The sequence below is a fragment of the Neophocaena asiaeorientalis genome, unplaced genomic scaffold (assembly GCF_003031525.2).
Source record: "Neophocaena asiaeorientalis asiaeorientalis breed wild unplaced genomic scaffold, Neophocaena_asiaeorientalis_V1.1 scaffold46, whole genome shotgun sequence".
NCBI classification, from domain to species: Eukaryota; Metazoa; Chordata; class Mammalia; order Artiodactyla; family Phocoenidae; genus Neophocaena; species Neophocaena asiaeorientalis.
The window spans coordinates 4,293,239-4,306,947 of record NW_020175393.1 but is presented as its reverse complement, the minus strand read 5'-3'; the positions used below and the strand labels follow the sequence as shown (position 1 = coordinate 4,306,947).

At 48.6% G+C, this 13,709-nt stretch overlaps 1 protein-coding gene across 1 annotated transcript in view; it reads left to right on the top strand.

The window, feature by feature from the left end:
• Nucleotides 1-13,709, top strand: part of CPNE5 (copine 5) — a 92,047-nt gene that overhangs the window by 45,701 nt on the left and 32,637 nt on the right. Inside the window, exons 8-9 of the mRNA XM_024766391.1 lie at nt 1,321-1,384; nt 12,691-12,794. Of these exons, the coding sequence (XP_024622159.1) occupies nt 1,321-1,384; nt 12,691-12,794 (168 nt within the window). The remainder of the gene's footprint in view (nt 1-1,320; nt 1,385-12,690; nt 12,795-13,709) is intronic.

Here is a 13,709-nt window from a genome sequence, read left to right as displayed (position 1 = left end):
GGGGGAGGTAGGGAGGGGCTTTGGGTTACTCAACTCAGCTGCCCAAGTCTAGGGGGACAAGCTGTCAGGCACCGCCACCTGCCTATGGCAGGGGAACCTCGAGATGCAGCCTCTGCTCTGCTCACCTGATTTGGAGAGATTTGGGCTGTCTCATCAGCCCTCAGGACCGGCTCCCATGCCTCCCCTGTCTGAGAACTTCTCCCTTTAAGAGCTGGCACTGGGGAGAGCTCCATCAGTGGTTCTCAAAATGTGATCCACAGTCAACATGCTGGTGACCCTGAGGCTGGCCCAATTGTGGGGCTGGATTTTATCAGCTTTGCACGATTGTAAAGGAAACCAGGCAGGGAGAGAAATGGTGCTCTTGAGGGCCTTCTCTGTGCCGGGCACTGTGTGTGTGCATATTAGTTAGTAAAATGGATGCTACAATTACACCCATTTTATGGACCATGAAACTGAGATTCAGAGAGGTGTAGTAGTGAGCCCAAAGTCACACAGCTACTGGACAACGTGCCATTTTCTTCTCCCTCCCAGTGGCCCCTGGCTGCACTGGGACCCCCCTGGGTTAGTCCTAAACAATCGGAATGGGATGGGATGGTGCCTGGGGGAGGGGGCCCTCCTGATCTAAGGAAGAGGTAGTGCAGATCCCCTGGGTAGAGCTCCACCCTGGGAATTGTCCTCCTAGAGGGGATTCTCTGGGTGGGTTGACTTCATGTCCCGGTTGCCTCCCTCACAGAGGAGGCACATGGTTGGCCGGGATCTCTCTCCCCCAGAGAGATCCCAGCCAAGAAGTTTAAGGGGAGGGAGCCATGGGAGAGGGCCCGGCAAGCTGCCACCAAGAGTATACCAGTCCTCCTGCTTTACCCCCTTTTACTGCTCTCTCACCTACAATGAATCAGAGTGGCTCAGAGCTGGAATGTTCCAGGACTCTGGGGATCAGCTGGGTGCAGGGTGGGGTGGCTAGCCCACGAGGTCTTTTGCCCACAGAAGTGGTCTTTGGATGGAAAGTTTGAGGACCACTGGTCTGGAAGCCTCCGGGTGAGTCTGGATGCTTTTCCAATTCTAGGACTTTCACTGCAGACAGTACCCTCCTTGGCGGGCTCTTGGGGAGCAGGGGGCGGGGCAGCTCCAGGCCTGGGGGCCTGGCCCAGGAAGCAGTGCCCTAGGCCACAGGAGACTGTGTCTTCTTAGGGGCTTTGGGGCAGATCTGCTGGATGGTTGGGGGTGGCGGGAGGAGGATGAAGAGGGCTGATTCAGGGAGAGTTCAGGCTTGTGGCTCTGTCTTTGTCTGACTTTCCATTCTTTCATCTTCTCCTCTCCCAGTGGTGTCCCAGGGAAGAAATGTGGCACCATCATCCTGTCCGCTGAGGAGCTCAGCAACTGCAGGGTGAGTGGCAGAGGGACTCCAGGACAGGACCTGGTGGGGGTGGGGTTGAAGCAGTGACAGAGAGCAAGCTGGCCTCTCTGTGACCGTTGTGTGTCGTTGGAGGGACTGGGGGAAGACCGGGCTCCTCAGTCTGACCTGGCTGTCGTAGAAGTCCACAGCATCGGAGCTAGAAGGTGTCTTCCCTTTTTACAGCTGAGCTGAGACCCAGAGACAGGAGGAAACTCGCCCACAGTCAGCAGCAGAGCTGGGCTGGGAGCCCTGGTCCACTCCCCATCATGGCCACCGCTCACTTGTCCTTGAGCCAAGACTGCCTTGGCACTGACACTAGCAACAGAGGGGCCTTTTCTTGGAGCCTGGGCGCTTGGCATTTAGTTGTCATTTTTCACTTTTAGCTCTGGAGTAGGGTGACACCCCTGCATGGGGCTGAGGGAGAGCATGTGGGGTGTGTGTGTGTGTGTGTGTGTGTGTGTGTGTGTGTGTGTGTTGGGAAGCCAGAGTCTGCAATCCTAGGCAGCCCTTGGTTTTGCTTCTTCTGTGGGACTGTGGGAAAGAAGGAGATGGGGACAGCTGGCAGGTAGCTGAGCACCCAAGAAGGGGCTCAGGGGACCCAATAGCTAATAATGCTGATAAAATGCAGTAATGGTGATAGTTTCTGTCTATCAATGTCTGGGCATTTTACATGTTATCACTACTTCTGACAACAATCCTAAGAGGTAGGGTAACCGTTGTTATTCCCATTTTATGGATGAGGAAAGTGAGGTTCAGAGAGGCTAATCACCTGTTCAAGGACAATAAGTGGTAGAGCCAGGGTTCTAATCCAGGTCAGCCTGATTCTGAAACCCAGGCTTATTCCCCTAAACTACCCAGGCTTGCATGCCCCTTAGGTTAATTAGGAGCCACAGGTGAGAACATAGAGGGTCATAAGGAGAAAAGGAGGAGACAGCGACAGTGTGAGCACAAGACCAATTCTGGGGTAACCTGGGAACTCAGCTTCCTGTGGGGCTGGATCCAGCTCAGATTAGAGGGCCTGGGAGGGATGAGGAGAAACAGCATTTTCTGACCTTCCTGGGAAGGCAGTATAACTATTGTATCCATTAGCTATCAGTATTTACCATATTAGAAGTTAAAATTGAGGGACTTCCCTGGCAGTCCAGTGGTTAAGACTCCGCGCTTCCACTGTAGGGGCGCAGGTTCAATCCCTGGTTGGGGAATTGAGATCCCACATGCGGCAGCACGGTGCTGCCAAAAAAAAAAAAAAAAAAAAAGAAAGAAATTTAAGTTATGTATTAATTCATTTAAAAATAACAATAGTTTAACCCATTATAGGTTAACAGAAGTAACATCTTTTTTGAAAAATAACTATATTTTCCAAAATAAAATTCATTTATTGAGAAGACTGCTTTGCTTTATATTTTAAAATATCACTTTAATGTCTGGCTTAACAGAAGAGCTGGATTTTCATATCAGCTTCTGCAGTCAATCTGTTATGATATCACTGTTGGATAACTTCTAGAAAACTCCATGTCTTATCAGCATTATTATGAAAATAGCTTTGGCCTCGTGGACTCCCTTGGGGGTTCCTGGTCCATACTTTGAGAACTACTGGTATGTATGGAGGTATAAATTGTTAGCCAATATTAATTGAGCGATTATTCTGAGACACACACTGTGCTAAGTGGTATATAGTATCAGTTTATTTATCTGATGTATTATAATATGTAATGTAATCCGTAGAATGATGTATTATAATATCTGATGTATATGGTTCTCATTTTACAGAGAGGTTAAGGGACCTGCCCAAGGTCACACAGCCACTGAGTAGAAGAGATGTGAGCCCAGGCAGTCTGGTCCTAGAGCCAGGGTCTTTCATGACTAGGCTGTAGTGCCCCAAACTCTGCTTTCAGGGCCTTCCAGTTGGAGAATAAGACACAGGATTGTTAGGACAGGGCAGTATAACAATGACCAAATCATCTCAAACACAATTGCTCAATCTGGTTTCTCTACTTGTCTGTTTACCTCAGTGGGTCTGGAGGAACTTGACCGCAGGACCAAACCTCCCCCTCCTATACACCCAGTAGAGGGCGTGGCGTGCAGTAGGTGATCACAGGGGTTCTTTTGTGAATCTGTGACTGAATGAATAGGAAGCACAAACCAAATGTTTAGAAGCAGGTGATGATGAAAACTCCTATGCCTATGTATGCTGGTGACCTCAACGCTGTTAGAGTCCCAACAAGGGAGAGAATGCAGCTGATGCGTAGACTAGAGCTTCTGCTCAAGCTTCCTGAGCCTCAGTTTCCCCACATGTATGCTGGGGCTGATAGGGTGGCTGTGAGGATTAAAGGAGATTGTGAAGGTGACTGTGCCTAGCAGGGGCTGGGCTCCCAGTGGGTGTCTGGGAAAGGTTGAATCTGAATTCCCTGAAGCCTAGATTCAGTTTGCCCCCATGCTTATAACTCAGTTGGTGACTTCCTCCCTAGTTTATAATTAAATAAAGTAATGCAAGTGAAATTGCTTTGGAAATTCTAAAGCTCTAGACAATGCTGGGTGCTCTTATTGGTCTACTTTTCCGGGATTGGTAAACAGTCTGGGTTTAATACCCCTTAGGCTCTGCCTCCTCCTCCTCCTTCCCCACTCCTCCCTTCCCCGCCTTCATCCAGGGATGACAGCAGTTTCTTTGATTTAAGCTGTTTCAGAGCAAGTGGGGGTTGGGGAGGGCTCCCTCCCTTCCTCTTGATATTGTCAGCTCCTTTTCTTTTGGGGCATCTTTGGCTGAGTTCTGTCTTTCCCTAGAATACTTGCAAGGAAAAGAGACTAATTCCCAGCATCTGGCTGAATTAAAATAATTACATCTGAACGGCTTTGCTTCTGTCGTTCCAGCATTCAGTAGGAGGATCAAAGGAAGAGGGTGGAGTCTGAGAGATGGTTTTTCACCAGAGCAGGGCTTCCTGCTCAAATGGATATATTCTGCCAAAGCAGACAAACCCTCCCTTCATCCATGGGGATGGTGTGGGCAGGCAGGGACCAGCAAAAGATTAGAGTAGACTCCAGCGGGTCACCAGCATGCTTTGATGGGTTATAGAAAAGCCCTTCTCATCTGGAATTTAAATACCAAGAAAGTTCCAACAATCCGAATTTGATCCAAAATATTATTCAGTGATACTTGATATTGACAACGATGAGTTAATCTCCTGAAGGGGCTCTGAATGACCCAGGAGTTCATTATGCTCATCAGTAAAACAATGATTTTTCCGTGTAATACTGAGCAGTATTTGCATAGTCCTCACAGTTGACCAAGACTCTCATGTTAACAGTCTATTTGATTGTCACCATGGGGCTCAGGGCTGGGTAGGTGTGAGTAACCCAGTGCACAGATGCAGAGAGGTTGAAGTGACCTGCCTAAGACTGCAGGATTCTAGCCCAAGCCTTGGTTCAGGGAGTCTTTCCCTCACCCAGGGAAGTCCCGAGTCTTCATGGTACATGGAACAGCTGTGGGCTGTGGTCTTTGTCAGGCCGGTAGCCTTTAGCAGGCATGGTGAGTGGCTGGGCTTCTGGAGAGAGGCAGTGGGGTGTTGCGGGTGCAGGGAGCAGATAGCTCCTTGCCTTCCCCTCCCCAGACCCTTAGCTACCCTTAGGGCTGCCAGCCACCCAGACCAGCCTTGCTCTGGAACCAGGAGATCCTGGCCGGATGCACATTCTCACTGCCTCCCAGTCAGGTCCCTGTACACACTGGCAAAAGTGTGGCTCACCTCTCACAAGCCGAGGGAGTCAAAGCTTCACACTGCAGCTGCCCCTCCCCCGCCCCTTTTAGGTATCACCAGCCTGCTCGTGTATTCATTCATTTCATTTCATCAGATATGCTTTGGCTCAGTTCATGCCCTCCCAGAGTTTCCAATTTAGTATGAGAGAGAGAGACAGAAATTGCCAACCAGCAATCACAGCACAGCAGTGGTCCTCAACCCTGCCTCTTTTTTTTTTTAATACATTTATTTATTTATTTATTTATTTATTTATTTATTTATGGCTGTATTGGGTCTTCGTTTCTGTGCAAGGGCTTTCTCCAGTTGCGGCGAGCGGGGGCCACTCTTCATCGCGGTGCGCGGGCCTCTCACTGTCGCGGCCTCTCCCGTTGCGGAGCACAGGCTCCAGACGCGCAGGCTCAGTAGTTGTGTCTCACGGGCCTAGCCACTCCGCGGCACGTGGGATCTTCCCGGACCGGGGCACGAACCCGTGTCCCCTGCATTGGCAGGAGGATTCTTAACCACTGCACCACCAGGGAAGACCCCCTGCCTCTTTTTTATAACAAATATTTTATAGCACTCTTTAGTATCTTGAAGGAAAATTCATGGATATACTGTACACTATTCCAAAATACATACAGGTGAGGCACTGAGCCCTTGCAGCTACCTGGGGGGAGATGGATCCAGGCAAAGAGGTTAGCTCTTGCAAAGGCCCAGGAGCAGGAAAAGAGTGATGAGTGACATCAGAGAGGCAAGGGTGTGGGTGAGTGTGGAGGCCAGGTTGTGTGGGACCTTGTGGCCGGGGAGCTTAGCTTTGAATCCTGTTAAGTCAGAACTCTCATTGTTCTAAAGACAAACTTCAGAGAGAGCCCAGTGTCTTTATATGGGAGGCTCAGGAAGAGTCCTGGGACGGAGGGAGAAAGGTAGGAAGAAAGAGGTAAGGTGAAGTGGGGGGTAGTGGTGAAGGTTTTCTGAGTGTCAGAATATGCAGGTTGATGTTTGGGAAAAATGTGTGTGTGGCCAGCACAAGTGTAAGTGTTCTTCATGATAAATGATCAGGATTCAGACATCACCTTTTAAAAAAGTTAATTTGTAATGTTTTGGTCTTAGAAATTATCTTTCTGGTTAAAAAAAAAAAACAGAATGAAAGGAAACAAAACAAAAACACTTTTCCTGATGCTAGAAAAATAACATGTTTCTAACAGACAGTTGGAAAATACAAAGAATAGAAACATCAACAAGGGATAATCACTGTTGATGTGATTTGATACATTTCCTCCAAGGCTTTTTTTCTGGGCGTACAAATATATAGTTTTTTCTTATAATTAGTAGAATATGGTAACCAGATTTATTTTCCCATGTCACTAGATATTCTTGGAAGACATTTTTAATAGCTGTATATCATTTTTCTGTTTATGGATGGGCCATAATTTATTAAAGCTATTCTCTTAAAGGAAACAGTATAATTATTACTGCAGTGAACATCCTCATAGCTGAATTGTTCCATTTTTCTTTGAACTTTAGTTGATGGATTTTGGTTAGTATGCCAGACACACAGGCTCAATGAGCAGGAGGAAAAATGGTCAATCTGGAGTATTCAGCCTCTGAATGACCAAATCAACAGTTACACAACTGATTGGATTGCTTGAGAAGTCACTCATTAAGACAGGAGAGAAAAACCAGCTTGACCTCAAGGTGGTTATTCCCGTCAATGTGTAGCGACAGGCCTAGCCTCCTAGACCAACTTTAATACTCACCATCTGCATTAGAATAAACTCTAGCCTATGGAGTCTTTGCTTCTATCCCTGAATGCCTACACCCCAGGCAGGCCGGGGCTCTGGGCCCCTCTATGAATGCAGAAGCCCTTCTGAAGGTCACTGGTCACGGAATCACCCCCAGCTCTGAGTTGTGTTTCTCCCTACGGGAATGCTAAATTTCAGAGTTGTGGCTAATGATTCTTTATTTTTATTTTTTAATTTAATTTTTATTTTATATTGGGGTATAATTGATTTACAATATTGTGTTAGTTTCAGGTGTACGACAAAGTGATTCAGTGATATATATATATCCATTCTTTTTTCGGATCCTTTTCCCATATAGGTTTTTTCTTTTTAATCAATGTCTTCTTTTTCAGACTAAAAAAGGCAATGTACTAATTCCAGGAAATTTGGAAAATGCAGCAAATATTAAAGAGAAGACAGTAAATGTCACCATGGTTCCACCATCTATTTAAAAATGCATGTGAGCAGTAGGGAAAAGTGGTTAGAACTTGGTCTCTGGATCCAGACCAAATGCCATTGCTTACGAGCTCTGTGACCCTGGGCAGGTTACTTGACCTCTCTGTGCCTCAGTTTCTTCATCTGTAAAATGGCTTTATTCAGATTTTTGATATTTTATGTATCATGGATTTTTGCATTGATTTTGATTTTTTAAAATATCGCATTAGGGACTTCCCTGGCAGTCCAGTGTTTGAGACTTCACCTTCTAATGCAGGGGTGCGAGTTTGATCCCTGGTGGGGGAGCTAAGATCCCACATGGCTCGCAGCCAAAACACCAAAACATAAAACAGAAACAATATTGTAACATTCAATAAAGACTTTAAAAATGGTCCACATCAAAAAAATCTCATTAAAATCTTTGATTATTGAGATTTTTGGAGTCCCTTAAATTTTGCGCTTGCCTTATCCTTGCTCTGATCCTGGGGGCTGCCAGCAAGACCCAAGCCAGAGCAGCCTTCCATTCTCCACCCCCAACCCCCGGAGTGTTGCTACCCTCTCCCAGCCTTCAGCCCACTTGCTGACCTCCTGGGTCAGGGAGGCCTAACATACTAGAGTGGGCCAGGCCACCATCCCAGAGAGAAAGGCTGTTTGCTGTGGTCTCCCAAGCAGCCTGATTAACATGCGGAAAGATGCAAATTGAGGCAATCCTGCTGTTTTAGAAGAACTTAATATGTTTTTTTAAAAGATAGGGTGAAAAGGCAGAAATTGCAGAAAATTATATATTGCGGGAGCTGTTTTATCATCTCTGCAGTTGATTCCAGAGATGCTTCTGGTTTGGGACAGGCATATCATGTGTTCAGAGAGCCCCACTGCCAGGCTGAGAATGTCAAACAGCAGGACCTCTGACCCTCAGCCAGAATTTGCTGCTCCCTGATCCTGCTGGCCCAGTGCATTTTATTGCCGCTTCCCTAGCCTCTTCCTGGGGTCACATGTATATCAAGGGTTGATTCATTCATTAACCCTTATTTAAGGGGAACAGTTGAAGCATAGTAAATAGGACTATTGACATAACCCAGAAGCACCTTCAAAAGCAAGTCCCCAAGCAGCTCCATGCTCCTTGTCTCACAGGCTCCCCATGGGCCACACACCCATTAGGGAGGAACCTTGCCTTGGTTATAGCCTAGAAAGCTCTCTGAAGTTCTGTCTTATGCCCACGGATTTGACAATGGCCCCATATAGTTTATCATAATGGGCTTTTGGCGAATGTTTCTGGGTCTGGGTGGCAATAGGGAAGGCAGATCAGGTTGAAGAACAAAATAAGCTCCCAGCAATGCCTCACACATATTTGCCATGGGGGTGGGGTGGGGGAATGAGATGTGGCTCACTGGTGGATGTTTCCAGTTAGATGAATTTCAGAGTCAGTCTTTTTTTCTTTAAGCTAGCTTGCATAGAGGAGACTTTTCTAAAATGGATTTCACACTTCTCTGACTTCTCAAACTGAGGCTACAAAACATAATTAAACTTATCTTGATGATTCGGGGTCATCATTTGGAATCTCAGTTATTAATCTTTGGAGCCAGACTGTCTTGTTTCAATCCAAGCTTCTCCTCTTACTAAGCTTTGTAGCTTCAGGAAAGGGTATTAACTTCTCTGTGCCTCAGCCTCCTCAGCTTTAAAATAGGAATAACGATTGTAGTTATCGTAGATAAACACGAGTTGAACATTGGCAATTCCATATGGGTCAGCCCAGGAGTAGATGGCACTTGGCGAGTGTTGGCTTCTATTCTTTTAGCTGTTCTATGCTGGGCACTGTGGACTGGTACTTAACATATATCATCTCCCTTGGTCTTCCCAACAGTCTCACAGGGGGCATTATTACTCCATTTTTCCAGAGGAGAATACCAAGACTTAGGTTAAATTGCTTGCCCCAGGCTGCTCAGCTAGTAGATGGCAGAGCTGGGGTTCCAACCAGGTGTCTGTGGCTCCTTTGTACTGTTCTCTCTGTCAGGTGCTGTGCTGGGACCATGGCCCTCCCAGTGGAGCACTAAATAGTCCTGGAAGTTAGGGTCTATTAAGTTCTGCACTAATATTTTTCTGATATTCCTCCTCCCCTCCCTGATCTTGCAGGGCCCGCAGGGGTCCTCCTAGGAAGGAAAAATAAGAGCTTTGCCTCTGGATTTTGTGGCATCTGTTTTGGTTGTTTCAAATATATGTGTGTATTTCGTAGTCAACCAGTATAGGTGTCATGTGCAGCTTGCCTGTATTTATTCAGGTGAAGGTGTCACACAGGTGACCTCCAGATGTGGGAGAAGTCACTGTGATAACCACCAAGCTATGCTGGAGGGATCCTGGATTCCCAGACTGTCCCCTGAGCGCCAGCCTTCCCCAGATGCCGCCCCTTTCCCAGTACGCTCCCTGTGGCATCAGCACCAAAACCTAAACCGCCCAGCTGAAAAGGACAGTGGTGATCATCCTGTCCAGTGCATCACTTTATAGATGAGGAAACAGGCTCAGAGGGCTTGAAGGACTGCTGGGACAAACTAGAACTCAGAGCTTTGCATTCCTTGCTGGGGCTCCTACTCAGCAAAGTCTGGTCTGTTTTCTGATGCCGCTGATGGTTCCATCCAGGGCCCACTTTATGGGCATGTGATCTGTTCAGTCACACAGGACCTGCTCTTGGTTTACTGCTCTGCTGTTACAGTCTTGAAATCTCTTAATACTCTTTGAACAAAGGACCTCACATTTTCCCTTTTTACTGGGTCCCACAAATTATATAGCCAGTGCAGGGAGGAGCCTACCAGGTCCTAGGCTTCCTCCTCTTTCTAGGCCTTGAGATGAAACTCCCCAGGGAGGCATTTAAAGTGCTCCCTCCATCCAGCATGGGATGGGATTGGAACTTTCTCCTGGGGAAAGATAGTGACTGCTGGGGATGGACTTAGAAGGCTAGAGATCTTTCTGGGAGGGTGTGAGGGAAAGCCCTGAAGTCTAACTGCCTTTGTTACCATCACTGTGTGATCTTGGATGACCTCTAAAAGCCTCAGTTTCCTCATCTGTAAACTGGGAGACTAGAGGAGTTACTTCATACTGTTATAATGAGGATTCAGCGAAATAATGTATGTAAAGAGAAGGCTTAACACAGCACCTGGCATCGAGTAAGTGCTCGGTAAGTCAGCCATTCTCTATTCCAGATCTGAAGTCCTAGATTTCTCAGGAGGCTCTCAGATTCCTGGGGCTTCTAGGCCTTGGAAGCCCTCAATCCGGCCTCCTTGTCCCTCTCAGGTGGGCGATGCTGAGGGACATGATAAAAGCCATCATTACCTGGGCGCCTCCGTGTGCTGGCCACTGTACCCCAGCACTGCCCCTCAGGGCCTCCCTTCAGGAGACCCTCTCAGCCCAGGCTAACCCAAATCCAGCCCTGACCCGAGTCAGAAGAAATCAGCGACTCTAAAGATACAGGGAAGCGGGTCTCATGAACTATAGTGTGCTCTGTGCTGGAAGAGGCATGACTTTGAAGTCATGTTGAGTTCATACATGTTGAATTTCTGCTCTACCAGTTGCCAGCTGGTGATCTTGGGCAGGTGACCTAGCTCCCCCAACCCCCAGCGTCCTCATTTGTAAAAAGCAACAAAGGATTATTCTGAGGGCTAAATATGATAAGGCTGTAAAGCACTGAGTTCAGTGACAGGCCCACACAGATGGTATCTAATACATGTTTGTTGAATGAATGAATGAGCAAGTGAATGGAGGGATGCTCTGTTTGCTGTTGTCAGATGTCCTTGAGGGAAGGCATATGAGGTGGTAGAGGTGGGAGCGGGGCAGGGACAGAGACCACACGCTGGGCGGGGGGAGGGGAGAAATATCCAAATCATCATAACTTGTACACACTTGGTGCGTGCAATATACTGATCTCAGCGCTGCTGTCAATTAACTCATTTCAGTCTCACAAGCCTATGAGGTAGGCCTTGCCTGTACCCCCATTTTACAGATGAGGAAACTGAGCACAGAGAGGGTGAGTAACTTGCCCTAGGTCACACAGCTAGTAAGGGGATGGAACGGAAGCAGGCAGCCTGGCTCCAGAGACCATATTCTTAACCATTATATCGTACCCACTGCCCCAACCTTTGACCATGTCCTTCAAGCTGTGAGAGGTTGCATCTTCATCCCTGCCACCATTTTGGTCCTCGTTGGGCTGTAGGACACTGATCTCCAGAGACCCTCTTCGCCACTGAGAGGAAGCGGGCAGCGTGAGAGCTGGGTGGCTTGCTTCCTGCCTTGCTTCCCTCCAGGGCCAGGCCAGGCCCCAGGGACTATTGACAGAGCCTTGAGCTCTGGCCAGTTGGCAGCTGATTTGTCGGGATGCAGAGCTTTCAGGTTGAAGAGACCACACGGGGATGGGCAAAGAGGAGGACATGGAGGCATCTCTGCCCAGTGCCCTGCTGGCTGCAGCAAGCTGAGGGGCTAGGAGCCGTGTGAGAGGAGAGGTCAACCGATTCTCACTAGTCCTGGTACCTTCCTTATGCTCTTGGGTTGAGTGTTAGGTCTGGGTCAGCCAAAGCCGTGAACTAGTCAGGGGAGTCAGAAACCCAGGGCTCTGTTTGATAAACTTGTAGGGGTTGCTCCCTGCTCTGAGCTTTAGGCTCCTCAGCTGTAAAATGGGGGGGTCATGGTCCAGCTATAGCTACCTGAGAGTTAGATGAGCCTCTTGTGAGTCAGTGCATGTGAAAGTGATACTTAAACTTGAATGTCCTCTAGGAACCATACAGTCATGTAAGGGAGTGAGGCGATGTGGCCGGCGAGGGCTTGGGGTTAGGTGACCAAGCTCAGAGTGGCTTGAGTTAGTCATTGCACCTCTCTCTGAGCCACTCAGTACAATAGTGATGATACCTTGTGCATGAACCTTGACCGAGTGGGTGACGTGCCTGCACTCTGCTCCAGACTTCACACACTTGATCTCATTCAGCCCTCACCACAGCCCTTTGAAGTGTGTACTGCAATCAGCCCCATGTTACAGAGGGGAAACTGAGGCTCTGAGAGGTTACCTCCCTTGCCTGGTCACACAGCTACAAACTGGTAGAGCCAGGATTCAAACTGGGGCAGCCGGCTCCAGAATCCACCTGCTTCACTGCCCGGCTGCTCCACCAGACCTGCCGGGTGGGGTTGTTTGAAGATGAAATGAGACCCTCCTGTTAGCTCAGGGCCTGGCACGTGGTGCGGGGCAGTGTGAGCTGCTGTCCTTTCTAACTGGCTTGGGGCCCAGAATCCCCAGGCCCTGGGGCTGTGTCCCCGTAGGGACGGGGCCCCCCTCCAGCCTTCTGTGCCTCACATACCTCTTCTCCCTCCTTCCCACCAGGATGTCGCCACAATGCAGTTCTGTGCCAACAAGCTGGACAAGAAAGATTTCTTTGGGAAGTCTGACCCCTTCTTGGTGTTCTACAGAAGCAACGAGGATGGAACGTGAGTTCTCCGGCAACGCTTCACCCCCACTTTTGGGGGCATGGGCTTTGGGGGGAGGGATGGACCGTGGTGACTTGCCGGGCGGGGGTGGCTTGGGCCATCTCCTCCTGCTGCTGCCCTGAGGCCCCTGCTCTAGAGAGGGCAGGGGCTCTGGGTGGAAGTCAGGGGCTCCAAGGTAGTACCCTGGCCACACAGATGGGGCTGGTGGGGGATAAGGGGCAGACTGCAAGCCCACAGTGCCATTCTGAGGGTCATTACTAAATGGCTGGCGCTGGGCATGTCAGAGATGGAGGGAGCGGGCAAAAACAGGGCTAGGGAAGGAATGAGGGGCCCCTCTGATAGTCTATTCCTTCTTCCACATGCATCACTCCACATCTCTAAGCCTTGTCCTTGCTCACGCACAGCCTTCCTAACACCCCACTACACATATTCCCCCCACTACTTCCTACTCAGCATGGCAAATCTGGACCCCTTTCCCCCCTTGGCCCCAGGCTTCATTCAAAATCCTTCCCATCTTTGAAGCCTCCATTTCCTTCTCTCCTCTCCCTAATCTGGAAGCCACCCACAATATGATGGAAAGACAACTCATTGGGCAATGTAAGAGGTCAGTGATGTACACAGAGGGACAGATTCTAGGTTGAGGGTCTTGGGACGTAAGTCCTCTTTTCCAACCCGCTCTGTGACCCTAGACAAGTATGCCACCTCTCTGGGCCTGTTTTCTCATCAGTAAAATGATCTGGTTAGGTTAGGTGGTCTCCATGGTCTCTATGCACCACAGCTCTGGAAGGCTGCAGCTGCTTAGCTGGGATTCTGCAGAATGAGGAAGCGATGGGGCCAGGGAGGTTAATTAGAGAAACGCTGCTGGAGAAGGGAACTAGGAAGAAAGTTTTGAAGGAGAGGAAAAAAATGGGTCCA